General features: G+C 37.2%; 2 protein-coding genes and 1 long non-coding RNA gene across 4 annotated transcripts in view; 2 read left to right on the top strand and 1 right to left on the bottom strand.

Moving 5' to 3' along the window:
- Positions 1–3,372, bottom strand: part of LOC117323062 (hypoxia-inducible factor 1-alpha-like) — a 43,890-nt gene extending 40,518 nt beyond the window's left edge. Inside the window, exon 1 of the mRNA XM_033878062.1 lies at positions 3,238–3,372. Within this exon, the coding sequence (XP_033733953.1) occupies positions 3,238–3,260 (23 nt within the window). The 5' untranslated portion in view covers positions 3,261–3,372. The remainder of the gene's footprint in view (positions 1–3,237) is intronic.
- LOC117323063 lies at positions 976–5,806 on the top strand. The gene is made up of 2 exons (XR_004531642.1): positions 976–1,248; positions 4,598–5,806. It is a non-coding gene; the product is annotated as an uncharacterized LOC117323063 (long non-coding RNA).
- A 2,802-nt stretch (positions 5,807–8,608) lies between these two features.
- The window catches only part of LOC117323061 (hornerin-like), a 34,577-nt gene continuing 18,384 nt past the window's right edge, over positions 8,609–24,801 (top strand). The window contains exons 1-10 of one of the 2 annotated variants that reach the window (XM_033878061.1): positions 8,609–9,085; positions 10,677–10,956; positions 15,444–15,545; positions 16,066–18,493; positions 19,105–19,141; positions 20,075–21,100; positions 21,932–22,173; positions 22,527–22,714; positions 23,545–23,625; positions 24,565–24,586. In XM_033878061.1, the coding sequence (XP_033733952.1) occupies positions 8,717–9,085; positions 10,677–10,956; positions 15,444–15,545; positions 16,066–18,493; positions 19,105–19,141; positions 20,075–21,100; positions 21,932–22,173; positions 22,527–22,714; positions 23,545–23,625; positions 24,565–24,586 (4,775 nt within the window). In that variant the 5' untranslated portion in view covers positions 8,609–8,716. Of the gene's footprint in view, positions 9,086–10,676; positions 10,957–15,443; positions 15,546–16,065; positions 18,494–19,104; positions 19,142–20,074; positions 21,101–21,928; positions 22,174–22,526; positions 22,715–23,544; positions 23,626–24,564; positions 24,587–24,801 lie in introns of both variants that reach the window. The other variant, XM_033878060.1, reaches the window with a different exon arrangement.

Raw genomic sequence — 24,801 nt, 5'->3', positions numbered from 1 at the left:
ATCCACCGAAATATTGAAAAAATACTAGAAATGGCCCTATTTTTATCTACTTGTTGCAATATAATTGGCATCTTTTGGCAGATTTTCTCTTTTCAGTGAGTTTATACTGTATTACCTTTTGTCTTTCAATTATGTCTTTTTAAAGCTTAAAATCTGGCGGGCTTTTACTTTCAAGTGATTTTTCTTGGTATCATTTTGTTGACAACAAATACCAAAAGTTATGACAAAAAAACGTCACATGACATGCATGAGGTATAGTGATAGGTTGAGGAGTCCAGGTGAAGTCACCACAGTATATAATTGACTTTACATATAGATTGCCAAAACAAAAGAGGGAGGAAACAAACTGAAACACTTGAACACACTCGATGGTAAGAATATGGTCGCCTTCCATAGCTTTGTGTTAGAGGAAGTTTTCTTTTTTGGTTAATAGCAGAGGGCAGACAGCTGAACTGTCAAGCATTTAACTTAAATTTGATTCTCAGTTGAGGCTCACAACGATACACTTGCATTGTCTTCCTGTCTACGTCAAGTGTCTAGTGGTTTGGTATTGTTTATATTATTAATTAACTCCTATATATATATATCATCGTCACTTGCAGACAGTGCATAGACTTGAATGAAGCAAACTTTACATTGGCTGCAATGAAGTGTAATTTTACTGAAATATTATGTTGCAAACACCTTGGTATGACATTTCTCTTTGTCTAGATATGACAGGGACACCAGAATAGGCCAGTTATATATATAGATATGGTATACCCTATACATTTTTCTCCATCTATAAATACTGATATCAGAAAGAGCCAGCTATCCCTCCGTGTACATTTTCCTTTGTCTATTATACAGTTTTTGTGGTGGGCCAGTTATGCTTCCTTCAGCATCTCCTTCAAGCAGCTGCAGGTAGCAGCAAATTAAATATATATATTTTTGATTATTCTTATAGATATTACTAATTTGATGGACATCCATTCCGCAGGGCATCCATTAACCCGAGACCTCGGGTCAATGACGCAGCAAAATTTAATTTGACGCACGACTTTTGCATGCCGTGCGTCAATCTGACGCTTCACATTTTGACCACCACTGTAATTAGTCTATGTGTTGTCCAATACCCAGGCTCAACAAAGGGTATATTTGCTATGGTCAGTGACACTAATTAGTAGAATACTCCTAGGAGTCAATTAAAAGAGCCACTCAACTGTGACTGATCCAACTGTCGCTGCCGTTTGCCAAATTGGGCCAAAGGTGAAGTATTTTAAACATACTTTTATTTATTTAATAAAAACACATATTACATAATAAATTTAGATGAACTAAATTCTTTTGAATATAATTTTTGGAAAAAAAAAGACATTTTTATCAGTTTACATTTGGAAACGATAAACCGTTAAGTCTGAGAATTTCACATTTTTGACTCTCAGGATTTTGATTTGACTCTCAGGATTTCAAAGCTGAGGGTCACTGACTCTTGAGATTTTAATCCTACTGGATGCCCTGTTCCGAAGTCAATTTCTAAACTAAATCCTGTGTGAATGTTATTTTCATGCCACATTTCACTTATAATTTCAGCAATCATTATAAATTCTCTACACAGCATAATTTATAAGACTTAAGTCATGATCAGACCAAAGGAACTAGCCTCATCTGTCAATAAATGTACACCTATTATAGTATACAATGGGTGTATATTGAAAGACAAGGCTAGTACGTATACCTGTGCTCTAGATGGCCAAAAATTATATTGACAACATCATATAACATTTTCATAAACTCACAGTCTAACTTCACAAGAGATTTTAATTGATCTCTAAGTCTGATCATGACTTAAGTCTTTAGGGGAAGAAAACAAACGTAAATGATGGTTGGCTCAGGCACTGTGATAACATATCTATACATGGGGCAAAGAAGTAATTCTAACAGTGTGGACATAAATTCGAACAATGTCAAATTTTCGAGGCAATCTGCCCCTTTATCGTGTATTATCTCTGTCTTGATAAAGGGGCAGATTGCCTCGAAAAATTGACATTGTTCATGTCTACTTCTTTGCGCCCCATATCAACATTTCAAGTAATTCGTATCCTGCAGACATACATACCTTTGCAAGGATCCAGTGTTACTCGGATTATTACTCTTAATATTACTTCTTTGACCAATAATATATAGCCACCTTTTATTTTTTAGGCGAAATTTGCAATAGTTGTAAAATATATGAAGTTTATATATAGTTCATAAACAAATGTTCTGCCATACTTGTTCTACCATTCGAAAAGATTCTGGATATATATAGTGCTAAGGTTGAGACACACTAATCCTGGATGTCAAACCAAAGTATTGGATAAGCAAACAATATCTTCACATTATATATATCATTATATTATGTGAATTAATTAGCTCTAATCAAACATTATTAGAAACTTGTTTCTATTGAGTAAAAATATCATTTGAGTTCAGTAATACTGGGAACAATAGAGCTTACAGAATATACACAGTCTAAATATGTACAAACTCGCTATCCAGATCCTGGACACAAATATCAATATAGTATAGATCAATAGAAACAAACTTCTGTGTACATATGTATCTGTAGCACCAGAGACATAAATAAGAGGCTACATTTAATCTCTAAACTAGACACTGGCACTTGTATAGATATGGTAATCATCATCCTAAGTTATAGTATATGTCTTTGATATTGGATTTTAACTCTCAGATATACAAGTGCCTGTACATGTGTCTAGGTGAAGGTGATATGTAAAAGGCTTATAAGCGATCAGCCAGTGTTCAAAGAAAAGGACAAGCTAGCTAATCACAAAGGAAAGGGGAAAGTTTTGCATTTAATATGAAAATACCTACAAATTCAGCATGCACGACATCGTTGCAAGTAATAGGACAGTTAACTAGTCTACAAGTTTCTGTAAAGTTCAAAGTTTGGCCTTAGGGCTCATGGTCGGACACTAAAATATTTGGGTGAAACAGCTGTAACAGAGTAATTCCAACTTTTATTAAATTCCGTCGATTATACAAAATTAGTATACGATTCAAATTAAACTAATCTTGCGATTTAATTATTTGTTGCATCATAATAGAGAACTATGTGTTTTTCCTATGCATACACTGCAGCTGTTTATATATAATTACCGTCGGTGACCTCAATTGTTGTCAACAAGTTTGGCCTTCATATCAGACACATTTTTAGAATAAAATATGATATGTTGTCAATTAATTTTGACTTACCTCCGTTTTCCTGTAGCAGTCATTGCTTTTACACGAACATAAACAGTCAGAATATCCGATTGAAAGTGTTATTCTTTCTCAAAATGCAAGTATTTCACATCTGATCACAATCTCATGCGTATGCGATTCCGGTATATATAGGAAGTTCATTTGTTTCCGAGTAATGAACACTCCCTGGACAAGGGAAGTAACTCTGGTAGATTTCTTAGATGATAGACAAGATAAAATACCGCGAAATTTTGAATCTCGCAATTTACCAACCATTCAGATAACGTATTGCAATGAATGAATTTGAGAAATACTAAAGTACACTGCGAGGGCTAAAAATAAATAAATAAATAAAAATAAAGAAAAGAAAGTAAATTGCTTTTAATTCAATATTTGGTATGAGATATAACCAAGAGCAAAAGTTGTTTTTTTTTCTAAAGAAATAATTATAAATCATATAAATAGGCTGCAATACACTAAATTTAACATAGTAGCCTACTGTACATATTATATTTATTATTATTAAAGGAATATTATTAATAGCAGAAATAATAACTGCTAATATCGATTGTTCAATACATGTATGTTACATATCGCTATCAGCACTAGTTTTAGTCACTAGTTTTAGTAAACACTGACCTGAACCAAGTGCGTCTATATCTGTCAGCATAGGCGTCTGCATCTGTTAGTATTTGTAGCGGGGGTTATTAAACAACATCCATTTAAAAAAAAAACAGGAACGTTTTCAATGGTTGAATGTCCCATCATTTATTTTATATCTTACAATCAAAGAGGCTGATTCATTGGGGAGTCCATGTGTTCACATAATTTTATCGGAATTATATCCAATTTGGCTGCCTTTATCACCACCCAGCTCATTTCCCTAACCGGTCATTGAAACTACACGAGAAAAAAAATTCGGAACGATGTGATTATTGTGACATTCAACAGTGAATGGGAAATTATAATTGGGACTTTAAAAGTAAAAATTAAGAAACATATAAGTGTCCGTATTGAAGTGATCAGAAAAAGTAATAACACCAAAGTGTAGTTTGGAGTCTCAAGGTTGTGATGCCTCCCTATGGTATAACATCATGAAAATGTGCATCGACATGTAAGCTGGGATTTTCTTGTGAATTTGATATCAGTTAGTTAATTCATTTATAATTGAGCCTTTCGTCAATTTGTAATAAGAAGGAGTAACGAAATAATGTCCTTGGTCTCCAATTAGCGACCACTCTCTCTCCGAGCAGACAACTCCAACCATTGGGCCAAAGGGAAATTTTCCCTGACATGAGCTGGTAATGTGACCTTATACTCTCCACTTTTAGCTCCAAGAAATCCTGTAGTTTCAATTTCCTTTAGTTTACAGTTGGAGAGGAAGGAGTGATGAAAAAAATATTGCTGTCCGAGGGCACCCTACAGGATACAAGGCCCATTCGCTGCTACCAAAAGTAACGTGCACCGGGGTACAATGGAGCGGTCACCCATCAAACGACATCCAACCGCACAACCATAAAAAGCGGGACTATGCAGCTGAAATGCCCATATCTATGAACCATCGCAAAAACATCCTGCCTCGCTGGGCCTCGTGCTCGCGACCACTTCCTCTCCGAGTGGACACCCCTGCCACTGGGCTAAATGGAAATTCTCGCTAGCCGGGCTAGTCGTGTGACCTTATACTCTCCATTTTAAGTTTCAAGTTACTCTGATAAAGAGTCCGGTTTGAAATTTTGAAGAACGTATTTGCATTTCAACTCATGTCAACTTTTTAACATTAAGGTATATACCTGCAATCATTATCGAGGTTAATTTCAATTAAATGTGCTTTCAGTACTCATAAAGAGGATAATTTCTAGGAATATATACCACCATTTTCCATGATCATGTGTCAGAACGCTGTAATGAGTAGTTTTTGCCCGCCTTAGTTCAAACGTTGCACTCTTTCAAATATGGCTTCCTTTTTTGTGCAGACGACAATAATTTGCAATGAAATCGCTCGTTTCACGCATGCACAACGCATATGGAAACCTCAAGTGACAACTGATTGGTTGTCGAGTTATGGAACAATATCACGCCATTTTATTCTAAATGACAGGTAATGTACATTTCGGGGCGTGGTCTATAATGTAATGGCGGCGTTGTCGGATAATTGCGTAAAGTTGGCGGTTTTAATGATATCGATCTTTGATAACTTTATATGTATGCAGAGACATATATTTCAGATATCGGTTAAAAAGACAACGTCAAATATAGACGTCAATATTTGTTTGTAGAATATGCCATATTTAATTTCCTTAGAACGTTTTGCACATTATCATTTTCAAAGTGATATTTTGCCGAAAACAATTAAAATATTTAAGTTACAAATGTACCATAGCTACCTACTAGCACCATATTTTAAGTTCTCTGAGATGTATTATATCCGGCCATATATACCGGTGTATAGGAGAAGACATACATGTACATAGGCCAGAGACCTATATACTAAATTAAATAAATTAATATACGTGTAGGTCTCTGACATAGGCTAAGCTCATCTTTTGTAGAAATTTCGTTCAATAAAATTTGTTGAAAAAGTCGTTCAAATCACTTATCTAGATTTAACGTGACGTCACACCACCAACAATAAACAGCTGGTTTGATGTGTCCCAGACGAGCATATATTACCCTATATATACACTATAATATCTATATAGCATATCTAATAATCTTTAAGTCATGGTCACATTGGGCAGAGCAAGACATTTTTTCCCCGGGAACTCTATTTTCTCTTAACATTTCATCCATTTCGGACACCAATTTATCATATATTGCAATATCTAGACGGGTTGACATCATACTTGAGGTCCTTGCGTGATAATAATCTTATCTGGTTATTTCCATAAAGACACAGTCCTTGACATTTTCTGAAAACTGAAACCTAGGGACTGGCAATTCTGGGAAGAAGTATATTGGTGTTTATATGGTGTATGGAGAAACAGGCAGATATCGTTTTCAGATTGAAATTGTAAACTGATTTCGGTATATAATCTAGTCACTTTTCATGATAGATATCTGGTATAATTTACAAAATAATGTAAGCTACACAAATTAATACTACAGCGTCCTTGAGTTTAAATGGTTGAAAACTCCAAGAAACACTTGGTAACTTAGGAACGATCTCTTATGGTTCAAGAAACGTGTAATGTATCACAGTAAGCGAATCGTTACTGAAACTACATTCTAAGTTACATGATTAATGTATTAAAAATGGGATTATGACATCACAATATCGCCTATAGACTCACAACCTAGTTTTTTAGCTTCAAATATTTATTCGACAAGAAGAATATATTAATGGATTGAGAAGAAGGATATGGAAGTAATAACTAGACTAAGAACATCAAATTTTAAACTCCATATTGAAATCTGATAGTAGACAGGTATCGCATGAAAAAGTGACATCACATTCTGTTTTACCCGTATCATAGTTACTTCCCTTCCTTTTATTCTGTCAGCATTATAGCAATGATAAGCTTGACAGCCAGTTGGTGACTAATTTGATTATCTATTCATTTGTGATAAGTCAGATTACATATCTGAAGAAAACTATATCTAACTATGCATTACTACAATTACCCGACGACTCTCAAAATGTAATGGATGTTTAAATGTTGCAATATTATTAACTGTTCTTACAATCACAGGGACTTGGCACGATTTCCCAACCCACGGTCCATAAATATTTATGTATTATAGTAGAGGTATCTACGGACCGTGGGTTGGGAACTTCCAAACCTCTGTGCTTTAAAAGTTTGGATATACAGTGACTTGTCAAAAGTCTTTCACGTTTTTATCATTTTGAAATATTTTATTTGTATTTCCATATTTTTTTTCAAAGAATTTTTACAGCTTTATTTATTGATAATTTTTAATGAAGTTCTGTGTATGTATAGAAAATTGTTTCCAGTTTTATCTCATAATATTTTCACCGTTTTCTGTTGTACATGATTAGAGAAATCATAATTATTTACAGCATCTAATTTTTGGGACGCCATTTTGACGTCAATCTGGAAGCGCTATGTAGAAAAATGGCGTTGCACAGAAGTGAGCAGTGAAGATAATTCTGTATAACTCCAGAAATAAACAACGGAAAATTCAATAAATATTATGAGAGGAAACCTTGAATGATTTCGTACCATATAACCAAAAATTGTCAAAATCCATCTATCAATTAAGTCGTGAGAAATGTTTGAATAAGGTAGGAAATACAAAGAATATATAGAAAAATGAAAAAAAAAAAAACAACAAAAAAAACCAAAAAAAAAACCGTGAAATTCTTTTGGCATGTTACTGTATAAATTTCCAGAAAGGCATATTTGAAATTATTATGTTTTCATTGGAGAGCCTATGTCATACGGAAATTATTTAACGAATTCAATAATTTGATACGCTATTAGCCTTTCTCTGAGTGATATATGTATATGTAGTTATTGAACTCGATGGGTTGATAAGGTACTGTTTATCACAGTACTCACTCTAAAATTAATTTCTATACTGGAATGCGAATTTCTAGTCGGACGGACGTTTTTCTCTACAAAGACATTCATGTGACGTCATTCACCCTAAAATAGTAATTTACAATGGTAGCATGAAATTATTAGTAAAAACAAAATTCACGAACATTCATAATGGCGTTGGGTACAAACTATCTCAATTGAATTAGGCATTTTGCAGAGGAGTTAAGTAATATTAGGATTAGGAATAATATAATTAATTATGATATCTGTACATGCTCATTTAATTTCAAAGTTTACCAAATATTTAATAGATATAAGGAACCATTAATTATTTATTACTAGTCTCTTATTAACTACCTATCTTCTAATATATATATATATATACATATATGTATGACGGATCTAGCCTACATTTTTCTATAGTTATAGTTTTTCTACTTCTTTTTTTTTTAAATATAAAAATCGTGTTTTTCATAAATAAATATTTTGTTCATATAAGTTTTTGTTTTGTTTATAATCTTGATATACGAAAATAGACTTGAATTTTTTATTCGATTTCTTGATATGAAAAAAATGCAGAAATAATAAAGAGGCGCTTCATAACTTGAAGCAGAGGCTTCACGTCTCTGCTTTAAGATGTCAAAAATAGTTTCTTAATTTTTTTTTTATTTATTTATTTTTATATTAGAATCAATAAGCCCAAATGGCCCCTCATACATTGCATCATGGTCATGTGTAAAGTACTTAACTTGCAATTCAATGCTAACACATCTAACCATTACCTGTAGTGTGTTGTCTGTATTTATGTCTATGTTCACATGAAAAATGATGTACACGGAATGTGTTTCTTACTTGGTAGCTTTTTTTTCGGTAAGGTGCCAAGTAATGAATTCTCCCTAATTAGTGGAACAAGGGGGGTAACTCTAAACAAAGACTATTTAGGACGCCATGTTTGAAGGGGAATAGACAACACAATCTAAGGGAACAACATGTACGGTTGGCAGCAAATGCACGGGGCAATGCCTGGTCAACAGATGCAATTCTACGGCCAAGGTAACATTGACCAACAACAACAAATGTACCAATGGTACTATCAACAGCAAGCGATGCAGCAACAATGGCCCGGCCAGGCCATGCCGATGGGAGTCCCAGCAAATCAGCCACAGCCTCCTGCCGGACCAGCCCCTCCATTGCCTACAGACCCTCCTCCTCCAACACCCGAGGAGAAGGAACCAGAGAAAACGGATACTAAATCAAAAGATGCCCCTCCCCTGCCAGTAAACCCGGCCCCACCAGTGGATGAGAAGCCACCCCTACCCCCAGAGCCACCACCCGAAGATGGAAATAAAACAAAACAGGTATTAACGTGCATATGCTACGATTTCCCAATACACTTTAGTGTATGATATGGATTAATGATGATCTTAGTTCAGAAAGTCTTATACTAATTCCCTTATATAGACATGTGCATGTTATACCCATATAAACTTGGTAATTAACATAATACAGAGTTAGAATCCATCCTCGATAAGTAACATGGTGAATGTCATTTTCCCCAATGAATAATAAATAACTTAACAGAGACAAAAAAGGGTAAAGGTCCCCTTAAGCTAGAAAATTTCCCCAAAAATTGGAACAGTAATGTTATTTATTTAATATAAATAAATCGTCGGATGGGTATGAATTGTGAATTGCCCCCATATGCTCTAGTGTAGCAACGCCACAGATAATCACCCTACCGCTATATATCAGCCTTTAATGCTCTTATATTTTAATTTCTTTATACTTAATTACAAACATTCATCTTGATGGTATGATTGACAGTACCGCATGTCTCAAACTGCACCAAGTTGTACATCCTATATCAGTATTAAGGTTTATGGTAATGCATGCAAGGTACCCATCATTTCAGGAAATGAAAATAATAAAGTATGAATAACGTCACATGAAGGTCATTTCTCAATGTATTTAACATTTGTTATAATATAATAGATCCTAAATTGGGGGGGGGGGGCCTCAGTATCCCGACACTTTATCACTAGCCCTCCACCTCTGGGTTGCGAGTTTGAAACCTACGTGGGGCAGTTGCCAGGTACTGACTGTATGCCGTAGTACTCCGGCTTTCCTCCACCTCCAAAACCTGGCATGTCCTTATATTAAATGACCCTGGAGCCCTGTTAATAGGACGTTAACCAAAAACAAACAAACAAACATCCTAAATTGGTTGTGGAAACTATTTTTGCCAAATTATGCTGAAATAATTATGTTCTGGCACTATAAATAATTTCATCAATCATCATACAAGGATTTGCTATAAGTATAAAATGGTGTGCATGAGACATAATCATATCTCTGAAAATACCCGTCATATAAATTTCTGCCTTTGTTCCGGATTGAACTGATATGACAAATGTACGTATATACTCTTCCAGAATTGAAAGTCATGATGACAGTGTTGGCCGCAACTTTGCATATTTTAATTTGTATATTGCGATTTAGTGCACCCTATATAAATTCATCAAATATCAAAGTTTTTGATTTTGGTATAATATATGATTGATGAATAACCGCACATTTTTGGTTCTTTACAAACAACTTTTGTTGAACTGAGTATGTGAAATAGCTATATCTGGCATTGATACTCTGCTTGTTGCTGGTGTATCCACCTAGGATTCCTCCACCAAGACATCTTCCTAGGACACCATCACCTATCTGATGTTAGGCTCTCAGCCTCTAATTGTGTCAGTGTTACAATACCTTTATTATTTATCCATCTCATTCTTTGTTTGACCTTGAGTAAGATGTTGCTGATTGTTACAGTATGATCAGCTGTAGAGTTTTAAAACATCTTTGTAACGTACAGCTATATACAGTTAATTGTTCATGCATATGTATATACATACTGTATACCTTTTGATTTTCGTATATATTTTATTGTTGTTTTACTAGGCTAAAGATGCCATCGGAAAAACTGAAGAGGAACAAAAACTAACTGCTCTACAGCAACAAGCAGCAAATTGGCAGCAGCAGCAACAACAACAACAGCAGCAGCAACAACAACAGCAGCAACAACAACAACCACACCAACAACAACAAACACACCAACAACAACCACAGCAGCATTGGTCCCAGGCACAGAGTGGGTGGTCACAGCAGAAACAGTGGGGAGACAATTTCCAAGATAAGGCTGCAGCACAAACCACCCCCATGGTACCACCCTCAGCCCCTGGTTTGTATTTATGTCAGTTAATAACTGTTAAATTATCCAAATGGTATACTGACGGAACACAGACTATTATATTACAGTTGTTCAGGGATCACCATGGCTTCAGATTTTACTATGGAGGAACCTGCGGGGACATTTTCCCAGCGCGCCGCCAAGACCAATATTAATTAATTAAAGGGAGATAATTTGTTTACATGAGTTATGTCCCTTTTCATTTTTAGGGAGATGATTTATTGTACAGTAGTTATATCCCCTTAGAAATTGTTTTCAGAAATAATGATAAACTATTTTAATCCTGGTAATATGAATTTATTTATTCAATATGTAAGAAAAATAAATACAGTATTTACCAATCTCTGACTCATCCATATTTGTACACCCTTAAATAAATACATTGCTCGTTCTTCATTCTCTTTACCAACTCAGACTTTCTCAAACTCATGGTATCTCTCTATCTCTCTTTAAGATTACCAATTAAATGTTACTGATACACTTCCAAAGCTGAAGTTTCTTAAAATAATAAGCACTATGATATCACACTAAACACAATAACAATATGTAATGTCACAGCACTAATATAATATGATTTCCAATGTCACAATTGTCAGTCATTTTCACACACAAATTGTCCATTTTCTTACAGCCCAACTTCACACTTCATTGTCCTCAGGATCAAACAATGTGGTGATGGTGATATTTCTTTTTCTGATCTGTGTCCATATATAGGTCTGCTGTCCTGTTTTTAAAACATGCCTACAAATCAAATGAAACATTCAAAGTTAATAAAAATAAATTAATGAAATGTTTAAACATGAAACTTTCACTCTAGGTAAATACTTGGACCTAATCACTGAAAATATTGAAAAAGAATTAATTTTAATTTTTGGTTTTATGATTAAACAAAGTCAGTATATATAAGTCACTAATGTGAAATTTGGAAATAATACATTTTTTATCAAATATCAACTATTAAGTTTGTTTACATTAAATATACAAACTAGCCAATAACATTTAAAAAAATAATTTAAAAATTATATTTTTTATTATGACATGTAAGTTATTTATATTATACAGAATACATTTTAGTAACCATTTGACACCTAAATAACTTACCTTCATCTTCGTGGTACTTTAGCCATAAATATTTCTTCATTCAGTCGGTAAAAATGACGATCTGTGTTTTGACTTTGTCGGTGAACAGACCGGGCTAAGCCTTCTGTCATTTCGGCGAATTCTCGAAAAATGATTCAATAGACTGCTGCTTTAGTTGTAGCTTCATGATTACAGAATGAAATTATAATCATCGGTCTTTTTGTTCTATAGTTCATGTTACTTTCGTTTTGCAAACTCCTCATTTCTTCACAAACGCAACATCCATGTCACGTGTGTTATAAGGTAATCGGGGTCATATATGCATTTTACTTTAATTGTCGAAGCCATTTAAGCCTTTATTCGACACAGATCGACCGCTGTCAAAACACAAACACGCGGTTCGTGGCCTTATGATCAATTAAGCCATCAATTAATATTGGTATGATTGATATAATTATATCGGTTAATTCGTCGGGGTATTGGACGTCCAGGTCATTGAATGAAGTGTCAAAAGTCGCCCTGGCGTGTGAACAGGTAATTAACTGGCCTCGAGCTCTTACCTGTGCAGTCAGTAAAACACTACACAGTTGGCGGTATCTGGGGCTCACCACGGGTTAACAGAGTTTTGAATACGAAGATCGGCGGGGCAGATTTTTTTTTTACTATGGCGCTACACGATTTTACTATGGCGGGTAGACATTTTACTATGGCGCTGCTCCATAGTAAAACAGCCCGTGGTGATCACTGTTGTTAATATGAAACCTAGCATAAGGGGGAGTCATGTAGGTGGTAAACCTGATATAAGTAGCCAAATTATCTTAAATGGCTATACAGTGCATTCCACTTAATCGGGTAACGCTTAGTTGGGTATTTCGTTTATTGGGGTAAAAATTCAAAAACCAATACCAATTTCTCTTGAATCATGTTAAAAAAAATTGTTTAACTGGGTTGGAAAAGTCGTATTTTTCGGTTATTCGACAATGACATGAATCCGATCAAAGAAATAGAGATGCTCCAATTTTCATGAAAGTCATCAAATTTTTTTTTAAAGTTTTAGACATCTATCAATAAATTGGGTCATTTAGATAGTTATAATGTAAAAAAAACCAAGAAATTGATTAAGCATTGTGGGTAAATGTTATTTTTAGAGTCTGCAGCATGCCAACATAATGGGGGTTTAAAAGCATAATTAAGCCACTAGACAATTAAACTTTTACTTCTGGGATGTAAAATCTGGGATGTAAAATCAACAAAGCAGAAACTTAAATAATAGGTTTTGACCTGGGTCTGACTTTGCTACAGACCGATTGATAACACCGCTAACTGTTAACAGTGGCGGATTAAAAGTGAGGGGTTCGCCACGGGGAAATGTTACGACACCGGTACACAGGTGAGTTATACGAAAAAACAGTAGTGAGCAGATAAAAGGACAGACGCCCGACGTTAGCTTATAATTCCTACTCGTGTAAGGATTTATTAAAAACACCAAATTGGATTTCGTGTTGTTTTATCAGTGACTGCCAGTGTCAAGATCGTATTTATACCTAAGGAAACAACCCAAATAAACTCGGTTTCTCCAATCTCTGTGCTTTGGCAATTGGAAATAAAATGGAATATTAAAAACGTAATAGCGAACAAAGAATGCCTCTATGATAAACATAAGGGATTTTAGCTGTAGTTGTCTGCGAGTCCTTAGATCGTATGTCAAATTAGGAACACGTGGATGAGACATGGATGTATGGCCCCGATTTGTACTGGGTTTTATTATTCTAATACACATATTTTTATACAATATGGAATAGTAATCTGACAATTTGACATCAGCAAAAACAAAAACACTGTTTATTAACAATAATAAACGCAAATATTCTCATCCAAAAATGACCCAAGTCGGACAACCATTACGTACGGACCAAATCCAAGATGGCGACGTGCATTTCGGCTTATTGCATAAGTCGGGTATAAAGCCCCCGCAAATCGGCAACCCAATTAAGCGGAATGCACTGTATATAGTGATTCATAATTTTTGGCTAACCAAACAATGCAATTTTGAAGACTGATTACTGTATAGAAATTATACACTATAGTATCAGAAGGCACCAATAAATTGTTTGATTATATGTTTTGTGCCAACGATACCCTAAAATTGTATAGGAATTTTTCGGGACACACTGTTTAAGTCAGAATTATCCTTTATTGGTACCCTTTAAAAATAAATCGCTGATTAATAAGTCAGAATTATCCTTCATTGGTACCCTTTAAAAATAAATTGCTGAGTTACATTTCTATGTGGACCCCGAATTTTGGAGATCTTCTGCTATACTATCAGAGTAGGTATTGTCCGTACAGGGCTTTTTCTGAGGGCATTTTGGGGCTGTTAATGGGCTCCATTCCCAATTGAAATTAATTCATATTTAAGGCAAATTCCAAAAATTTGCAGTTTAATTCAAGAAATAAAGGTCATCCTTGTAGTAGATTGAGGCCGCTTCAGTGAACAACATACAGGAGGGATGCTGCATGCTATAAAAGTCATCCTTGTTGTAGATTGAGGCTGCCTCAATAAATAACATACAGGAGGCGTGCTGCACGCTGTAAGGGTCATCCTTATAGATTGAGGCTGCCTCAATAAATAACATACATGAGGCCTGCTGCACGCTATAAAGGTCATCCTTATAGATTGAGGCTGCCTCAATAAACAACATACAGGAGGGATGCTGGACGCTATAAAGGTCATCCTTATAGTAGATTGAGGCCGCTTCAGTGAACAACATACAGGAGGCCTGCTGGACGCTATAAAGGTCATCCTTATAGATTGAGTCTGCCTCAATAAACAACATACAGGAGATCTGTTGGACGCTATAAAGGTCATCCTTATAGATTGAGTCTGTCTCAATAAACAACATACAGGAGGCCTTCTGCTTGTTATATATGGAGCAACTTGTAAATACATTTTGCTTCCAGATATCCATTCCTTATTTCATTGACTTTATCGGACAGGCTAATGTCCAGCTTGATAGGAAAATACTCCCCTATATATAACCCTGTCTAAAAGCTATGAAAAGTGTGACAGGATAATCTTGAAAACAAGGGTATCATCAGTTTGGATGAAAATTGTACATTTGTTCCGGGCAAGATTCCAGTATCTGGACTGTGAAATTATTTTTATTTCATCAGCAGCTTTACCAAAGAACTCAATTATATATATATAATTAGAGAAGAAATAGACAATCTTAAAGCCACTTTGTTCAATTTGATATGAAAATTGTTATTTGCTTTAGCGGTGACCACCTTAAGTCAATGCACTACATATATCAAGCTCAGTTGTAGAAACGCCAGTCAAATCATCTTCTAGTATGTTGTAACGAGTCATCACTGCTAGCTTGTTTTGTTTCTTACAGTCAGCCCAGCTATGGAAGCTATTAGGCAGGAGGAGCGTGACTTTGATTTACAGTACAAACAGTGGAAACAACAGTATGATGACTGGAAGGCACAGAATCAAAGTGAGTTTTAATTTTCTTTGCAATACAGAATCAAATCTAAATATAAATGTTTGCTTTGGGACAGAGAAAATAAGATTTGTATCCAGTTATTTTGGGACAGAGAATTGCATTTTACATTTAGTTTCTTTGGCGCATATAATTAAGTTTGTGTGATGTCACTTTGGGACAGAGAAATAAGTTTGTGTGAAGTTACTTTGGGACAGAGAATTAAGTTTGTATAAAGTTACTTTTGGAGAGAACAATAAGTTTGTATGAAGTTGCTTTTGCTCAGAGAATTGAGTTTGTGTGAAGTTACTTTTGGAACGAGATTTAAGTATGTGTGAAATCGAAGTTATTTTGGGACAGAGATTTAAGTTTGCATAATATTACTTTCGGACAATATAGGGGCACTTGTTGTCATATTTGGTAATAGCAATGCATTGTTAATGGCCTGACGTTGCTGTTTTTTCTACATTTGAACCGAGCCATGAATTACAAGCAAAATTTATATATCTATGAATTTTCATATGTTGTATTTCAGACCATCCGAACAAGGAACAGTTCCTACAGTACGAAGCAACATGGCGACAGTACGAACAACAGATGGAAGGGAAACGTTTAGAAATCGCCGCCAGGAAAGCAGAAGTTTTAAAACAGGAGGAAATCAAGACAGATTTACCAAAACAGGAGGGGCCAAATACTACAGATAGCAGTACACCAAACCAACCAGAAAATAACAATCAGCCGAGTAATTTTGGTTCTAATCAACAAAATTTTGGTTCTAGTCAGCAAGGAAATTTTGGTGCTAATCAGCAGGGAAATTTTGGTCCAAATCAGCAAGGAAATTTTGGTGCTAATCAGCAGGGCAACTTTGGCTCAAACCAACGTGGGGGCTTTGGTCCGAACCAGAGAGGAAATTTTGGTCCCAATCAGCGAGGGAACTTTGGTCCAAACCAACGTGGGGGCTTTGGTCTGAATCAACGGGGGAATTTTGGTCCAAACCAGCGAGGAAACTTAGGTCCAAATCAGCGTGGGAACTTTGGTCCAAACCAGCGAGGAGGCTTTGGGCAAAACCAGCGAGGAGGCTTTGGGCAAAACCAAGGACAGTTTGGTCAGAATCAGCAAGGTAACTTTGGGTCAAACCAGGAGGACAATTTTGAACAAATGCAAGGAAATTTTGGTCAAAATCAACAAAGGAACTTTGGTAAAGGTTTTGGTCCTCAAGGGAAATTTGGTCAGGGACCAAACCAGCAGCAAAATGCTGATCAGAATAATGACAAACAGGATTATGATGATGACCAACAGGAAGGCTTTCATTCCAGTGAATCTGGTAGCCAAGGGAAATTTGGTCATAACCAATCTGGAAACTTTGGGCCAAATAATCAACAGGGAAATTTTCAACAAAACCGAGACAATTTTGGTAAAGACAACCGAGGTGATTTCAGTAGTGGACAGGGTGAAGAGCAGGACAACTTTGGCTCACAAGACAAAGAACAATTTGATTCTGGAGATAATTTCAATTCCAATAAAAATTTCGGATCCTACCAGAACATGAAGTTTGGTCCCTCAAGAGTGATGGATAGGATTGGAGGTTTAAACACAGGTCAGAGGTTTCCTGGACCTGGCTCTGGACCAAGGCCCGGAATGTTTAGAGGTCAGAATACTCAAGGTCATCGCATGCAAGGTCAAGGTCGAGGGTCAATGATGCAAGGAATGCAGTCTAACGATGGTGATGATGACATGGATCTGGATACTCCAGAACAAGATGATAATCAGGACAATTTTGAAGGAGACATTGACAATGAATCAGAATCTTACATGCTTGGCAATCAAGGTCATTTTGGAGGTAGGGGTCAAATGGGTGGTAGAGGTCAAATGGGAGGTAGGGGTCAAATGGGAGGTAGGGGTCAAATGGGTGGTCGGGGTCAAATGGGTGGTCAGGGTCAAATGGGCAGTAGGGGTCAAATGGGAGGTCGGGGTCAAATGGGCGGTAGGGGTCAAATGGGTGGTCGAGGTCAAATGGGAGGTCGGGGTCAAATGGGTGGACAAAGTAACGTTGGTATGCGAGGACAAGGTTTACTGGGTCCAAGACCATTTGGCCAAAATACAGATAATCAGCAGAGTGAGGGAAATAATAATCAAGGAAGAGGCAGAGGAAACCAAAGAGGGATGTCTCAAGGTCAATGGGGACCTGGAGGAAGGGGTCAACGATTTGATGGCCCTCAAGGTCAAATTAATGAGTCTACAGGAGGACGAGGCTTTATGCGAGGACAAGGTCCAAGGCAGGCATTTGGTGGGGACCGAGGAATGGGGCCAGGCAGAGGAGGCAGGGGTGGTATGATGCCTGGTCAGCGTGGGGGATTTATGGGCAGAGGTGGAGGCCCTGTCCCCTTGATGGACCTTAACTTCAAGGCAGGAATGGACAACTTACAGGAGGAAGACATGGATGAAGAAGAGATGGCTGAGGATGATGAATGGAAGATGGTGGATGCAAGTGAAGCATTTGGAGGTAAAACCTCATTATTAGGCCCAGGACCACAAGCCTCAAAAAAGCAGGGACCCCCACAAAGTACAGGGCCTGGACAGAAACCTGCAGGGCAAGAATCTGCTAACCAGGCTAAACCTGGTGACAAGAAACCTGATATAACATCTGGACCAGGTGCTAAGTCGACAGGTGAGACATCTCCGACTAAAGCTGGAGGAAAGCCCGGAGACAAAGTAGATGTCAAACCAGGAGAGAAACCAGGCGCAACACCAGCAACTAAGCCAGATGACAAGTCAGACAAAACATCAGGTGACAAACCTGGAGCCTCACCGGCCAAGCCAGGTGACAAACCTGGAGTCACACCAGCCAAGTCAGGTGACAAACCAGATGCAGCCTCTAAACCTGGAGACAAAACTGACAAAGTGGGGGACAAATCTGCAACAGAAGACAGCTCTGAATTCGAAAGAGAAAAGAAAATCCCAGGGTAAGTCCAGATCCTTAACAATCTTACTTCAAACTCAAAAGTATGTATACATGTATATAACATAATATTTTTGAAAAGTTTGATTGGAGCTTCATTAAAAAAAATCTACTGTAATATATCAAACAGTTTTCTCACTTCTCAAGAAGTGTGATTATACTGGTTGAAAAAATCGTATAATTTTGAGAATTCTAGTAATTTAGAGAAATAAGACATAAAAGAATTACATGCGTATGGTACCAGTGCTGGTTGCTTTTAAATGGGAAATTGGTAGATTTTGTAAATAAATACAGAGATTCTGGTGAGAGTGTTAGCTTAAAACTCTGAGAAAGTGGAACATTTCAACCAGTGAGAACAGTGATGGGCTCATGATGGAAAATGTTTTAAAAAATGAATGACACTATCTGTATGTAACTTCAACAGTTGGTCTAGAAATGATACGTATGGGTATTTTTTTTCTCAAAACGACAGTAATTCTTCATGTAAAATGATTGTACAGTTAAACTTGATTAATGGAAGACAGAGACTTATTTGTTGGCAGAATAGATGTAGATATATACCAGTAATTACCTATATGGAGTGACGCTAATATATAAATTATGTCTATATTTCAGTTTGGGTGATGATGATGATGAGGTTGATCCTTCAAAGGTTGGTATATATCACATTTCTCGATTTTAGTCTAGTGGTGCTAAGAAATTTCAGATTTATAATGGAAGTATGATCAGGGGATTTATTCCTATCAGGTCCAGGCTGGACAGAAAGACTGTTATTGTGGAAGAAATATTTAACTTCTGGTGTACCCTTAGGTTAGACAGTCCAGGAGCTACTCCGTGGGGATCCTTGGTGAAAAATTCTCTGTCCTACCGCTCAACTAGGGAATGATTGATTTCCGTCCCTTTTCCCAAACATTTTATATACATGTATATGATGAGTATGTAAACGTATACGATATCCAACAGCGATCGTCGTCTCCACTGCAAGGAAAAGTTGTGAAAATGAGGCTAGGATTGAAATTTCCAGCAGCAATGGCCATATTTCACTTGTAAAAATCCAATTTTGATTTATTTTGGTATGCATATAACTTATAGTTATTGGATCACATAGTGAATATCTCAACACACCCTTGAATAGCAGAATATCATCTACATTTTATGGTCCAAAACAATCAAATTTAGGAATGCTTGACAACAGGACTTAGTTTTGCATCATCAAATTTGTTTTGTAATGCATCAATATTTAAACTTGTCTTAATGTGTTGTCAAGAGACGACAAAGTACGCAAGCTAGAGACAAGGGTCAATTCCATCTTGAGACACGAAACGCCTTCGTGGGAAATATTGAATTGGAATCGAGCACCGTGCGTCTGTCTGAGGGCTTTTCCAGAAGTATCGTCAAAATAGTTAAACTCAATTTCTCAAAACTTTCTGTATATATTCGTGAAATAGGAGTGGGGCTTATTTTGTGAAATAGGGGTGGAGCTCATTTCGTGAAATCATTGAATAATCTTTTCACTCCTTCATACTCTATTAAGTCTGAAGGTAGACTCTACTAGAGTTTAACAGTCTTGAATTTCTTTATGCAGGCTACTAGGACCAATCGAGGTGTTGGGGACCTGCTAAAGGCTTTACAGGAAACTCCTCCTGAGATGCCAGAGAATACTGACTCACAGAACATGGGTCCACGCCCACCATTCCCTAGACAGGGACAGCCTGGTATGGGGCCTGGCGCACAAGGCCCGCGAATGCAGCAGTTCGGAGGGCCTAACCAGTCAGGGCCGTTTGGGAGGGGGCGTGGCCAAGGATTTGATCAGCAAGCAGGTGGCTGGCAGGGACCACCTGGAAGAGGTAGGGGCAGACCCGGTCAAGAAGATGAAAATCAAGGTTGGCAGGGACCCCCTGAAAGAGGTCGCGGAAGAGGTCAACAGGATGAATACCAACAAGGTTGGCAGGGACCCCCTGGCAGGGGTCGTGGAAGAGGTCAACAGGACGAGAACCAACAAGGTTGGCAAGGACCACCCCGGGGTAGAGGTCAACAGGACGAAAACCAACAAGGCTGGCAAGGACCCCCTGGAAGAGGTCGGGGTAGAGGTCAACAGGACGAGACCCAACAAGGCTGGCAAGGACCCCCTGGAAGAGGTCGTGGAAGAGGTCAACAGGACGAAAACCAACAAGGCTGGCAGGGACAACCTGGAAGAGGTCGGGGTAAACCAGGTCAGCAAGGTGATGGCTGGCAGGGTTCTACTGGCAGAGGTAGAGGCAGACCTGGGGAGGAACAAGAGGAAGAAGACTGGCAAGGATGGCAAACCGGCCAGGAAGGAGAAGACCAGCAGGGATGGCATCCTCCAGGTCGTGGTAAAGGCAGACCTGGGCAGGAAGGGGAAGATCAACAGGGATGGTATGGTGAGGAGGAAGAGGACCAGGGTTGGGGAGGACAAGGAGATGGAGAGGGTCAGTGGCCCAGAGGACCAGCCCGGGGAAGAGGCAGGGGCAGAGGTCGGGGTAGAGGTAGAGGCAGGACCGAGCAGGACTGGCAGGCTCCAGCCCAGGAGGAGGAGTATGGAGGGTACAGAGGGGGACAGCCACCTCCTCCATTCTATGGTGAAGAACAGGTAAAGTAACATTTATGTCTCTTAATTCATACAGAGGGGTTATTGGGGACTATCAGTTAGTCTCTGCTTAGTTAGATTAAATTATGAACTGAATTCCTTCTCATGAAATACTAAAAAGTCCAATGTGGTTATTAGATTATTGTTACCTTTGAGGGTGAGAAAGGGGATTCTTAAGTAGATAAACACACGGCTTGCCAAGTGTATGACAGGTTAGAATCTTACCTCGATCACAAGGGTTACCCTTATCTTACTCTAAAGGGCGGGGTTTATTTTGGGTTACCAAATGCATGGGTCATTTTCAAGAAAAAGAACTACCTGTAATATAATTCATGGGCCATTTGTAGAAATTTAAAAGATTTTTCAGAATCATGTGGGTCATTCAGGAAGATTGTGAGCCAATGGCCCCATGGCCCCCTCCAAAATGATCCCTGAAAGGGAGTGAGAGATTATTTTGCTCCAAATACCGTTTGTCTTTATGTAGCTAACATATCGACGTTAAATCTCGCAAGTCATTGTTGGTGTGTCATGGTTGAACTGTTAACACGACATGAAAAAAAACCCCAAAAAACTATAATACTGTACATTGCCTATACCAGCTTCTTCATCGACATTTAATGCTATTTCCATGAATGTTAGTTTGTGGAGGTAGGTATTTTTGTGACTTTTTCTTTATTTCGCCTTTCTTAATTCCCCATTCCTTCATTAACCTCATGAGTTTCTCTGTCATTATGAAATGTAATTATTGGTTCATGAACAGTCAGGTAGATATACTTTATACCAGAATGTTTTATTGAACATGTTCACGGTAGTAACTCCTGTTTTATTTAGCAGCGTCTGGGTCAGGATGATCCATACCGACGGGACGAGTATGGATACCCTGACAGAATAGCTGACAGCCGACTAGAGGATCGTTGGAGGGATCGGCCGGGTTTACCCCCGCGTGACCCTTACGACAGAGGTTATCCAGATCCCTACCTTAGACGTGACCCTTACTATCGTGACCCCTATGACAGAGCATATCGGCCCCCTCTAGACCCTTATGATAGACATCCTTACTATGCTGATCCATACAGGTAAATTTAGCCTATGAAACAAAGGAAACTGTAGCAGCAGAATTTCGAAAAAAAAAAAAATTTCATTTAATTTTTATGTAAATTAATTGGGTATTTTCTGTTTTAAATTAGGCATTTTACAATAAGGCATTTTACTCTTCTGTGCTTATGACAACTTCTGTAAAATTTAAAGTTCTTTGTTTGTTTTAAACCAGAATTCCTTATACATCTAAAAACAGAAAATATTGACCAGGTGGTTAAACTTACATTTAAAAATACCAGTAAGGGCAAGCACAGAGTAGCATTACAATTTTCTCCTGTAAGTTTGATTTCCTGATGGACCATATATATTCTTACTCTATTTATTTAAATAGATACGATCGAGCGAGACCATACTCACCACTTGGCCGTGAGAGGTCACTCGAGCGAGATCCACTGCTGGACCGAGAACGGGGCCTTGACCGTGACATAGACCGGTATCTACCTGTTCGTGATGTAGCTGACAGGCCCTATGTTCCTCCAATAGTCATTGACCACTCCCACAAGTCTACAAACCTACAAGGTATGTACTGTACATATTCTGTTCGATACTGTCATGCAAGTTTATACAATAGAAAGTGTTTCACTTATCTGCAATGTCCCATGAAGGGCTAGGCAAGAAAGCCTGAAATAATTTCTTTTGACATCTAATTCTTTAAGAAATAGAAAGAAAATAAAACATGTTGAGTTTCTCAAAACTTTGAAAAAATAGCAATATCAGTTAATTCTAAAATCTAAAAATAAAGAAATTTTCAGCTCTGGAATTATTAATCAGAATCTTCCAGAGATGATATTGAATTTCCTTCATCTCAGATTATTCATTAGAGACCAGACTAAAATAGGTCAAGATAGAATTAAAGATTATTGTATTTCAGCAGTAATGCCTGCTTTGAAAATCTCCATTGTATCTTATAAAGCATTTAGCACAGAAAGTTTCTATTCCACTGACTGAAGTATGCAGTACAAAGTAAATCCAAATATTGTTTTTGTAAAGAATAGCATTTAATTCGTTTCTTTTATATTTATCAATACTTTAAAAACACAAATTTGAGAGGAAATTCTGAATCCCTCTAACAGAGATTAGGGCTATACCATTAAAATGTCTTTTCAACAGGAATATTTTGGCAGTATAATGACAGGTTTGATTCGGAACCACTCATATATATTAAGTGATTTTAATTAATTCATTGGCAAACACTATCATAAGAATAAAACATTCACAGAATTTCTTTATTTCTAGAATCCTTTCATTAACTTGGATATGTCAACTATACTGGAATAATCCTAAGGTAAATTAGCCATTGGCTCTGTTCAGGTATAAAGATCTAGTATAATATTTGATTGTGCTTTCAGATACAGAGACTGCATTTATTCCCCCACAAACAGTGATAGACTATGGTCACGGCCGCAGTGGTAGTGTAGAGGCTGATACAGGTAAGTCTCCAGTAATAGGAGTGAGAGAGAGAGGAGGGAGAAAAGAAGTCAGAAAATTGAAATATGGAGAGAATGGAAAGGAAAAGAGGACGAAAAATGGGCCAGAAATAGTGAGAGGGGGAGAGAAAGAAAATGAGTCAGAAAAAGTAAAATAGGAAGAGAAAGGAAAGGAAAGGACGAAAAACGGGCCAGAAATAGTGAGAGAGTAAGAAAGGAGTCAGAAGAAGTGAAAGAGAGTGAGAAAGGAAACGAAAAGAGGACGATAAAGGGCCCAGAAATACTGAGGAGAGAGAAAGAAAGGAGTCAGAAAAAGCGAAAGAGGGAGAGAAAGGAAGGGAAGAGAAAGAAAAAAGGGCCAGTGAGAGAAGGAGAGAGAGGAAGAAAGGGGTCAGAAGAAGTGAAAGAGGGAGAGAAAAGAAAAGGAGTCAGAAAAAGTGAAAGAGGGAGAGAAAAGAAAGGGAGGAGTAGTGGAAGACAAATGGACCAGAGCATAATAGAATTTAACATTGTTTTGTTCCCTGGACAGGGTAACTCAACCCGAGTGTAAGTCAGGCCAGTCAGCATGAGGCTTGCTGAGTGCATGCCAGCCAAACTCTTACACGAGGGTTGAGATATCCTTGTTCGCGGGACAGACCCATGTTTGATTATTTTTCTTACATACTTAAAAGCAAATGTTATTTGCGACATGGTTACCCAACGTGATTAGTGGAACCTTGGTACATTGTTAAAATTGTCCTCTTTTGTTGGATGAAAATAGCGAAAGTTAACACAGTGGCCAGTCGTCAGAATAGCTTTAATTATATTATATAAAGATTTTAGTTAAGAAAGTTATAAATTTTAGATTATATGTAATTAGAATAACTTGAACTATGTCATATAATGATTTTAGTTGAGAAAGTTTTAAATTTTCGATTATATGTAATTATTATTTTTCTTTAGTTCCAGCTCCAGATAAGGAAAGGTATGTTATATTAAATACATCTTAAATGAGGCATCACAAATAATACTATTCAACAACTGTGTACTTAGTAGCTAGACATCTTCATATTATCACTATTCATTGCTTGTTAAGAGTTCCATCACTTTAATTTGATATCTTCTTAAAATCCATTTTGTAAATATTATATTTGCATTAAGTTGTGTTTAGAAGAATAAAGAAAAATTTCTATAAATATT

This window comes from Pecten maximus, chromosome 3, assembly GCF_902652985.1.
Source record: "Pecten maximus chromosome 3, xPecMax1.1, whole genome shotgun sequence".
In the NCBI taxonomy this organism is placed as follows: domain Eukaryota; kingdom Metazoa; phylum Mollusca; class Bivalvia; order Pectinida; family Pectinidae; genus Pecten; species Pecten maximus.
This window is presented reverse-complemented; position numbering and strand designations above follow the sequence as displayed.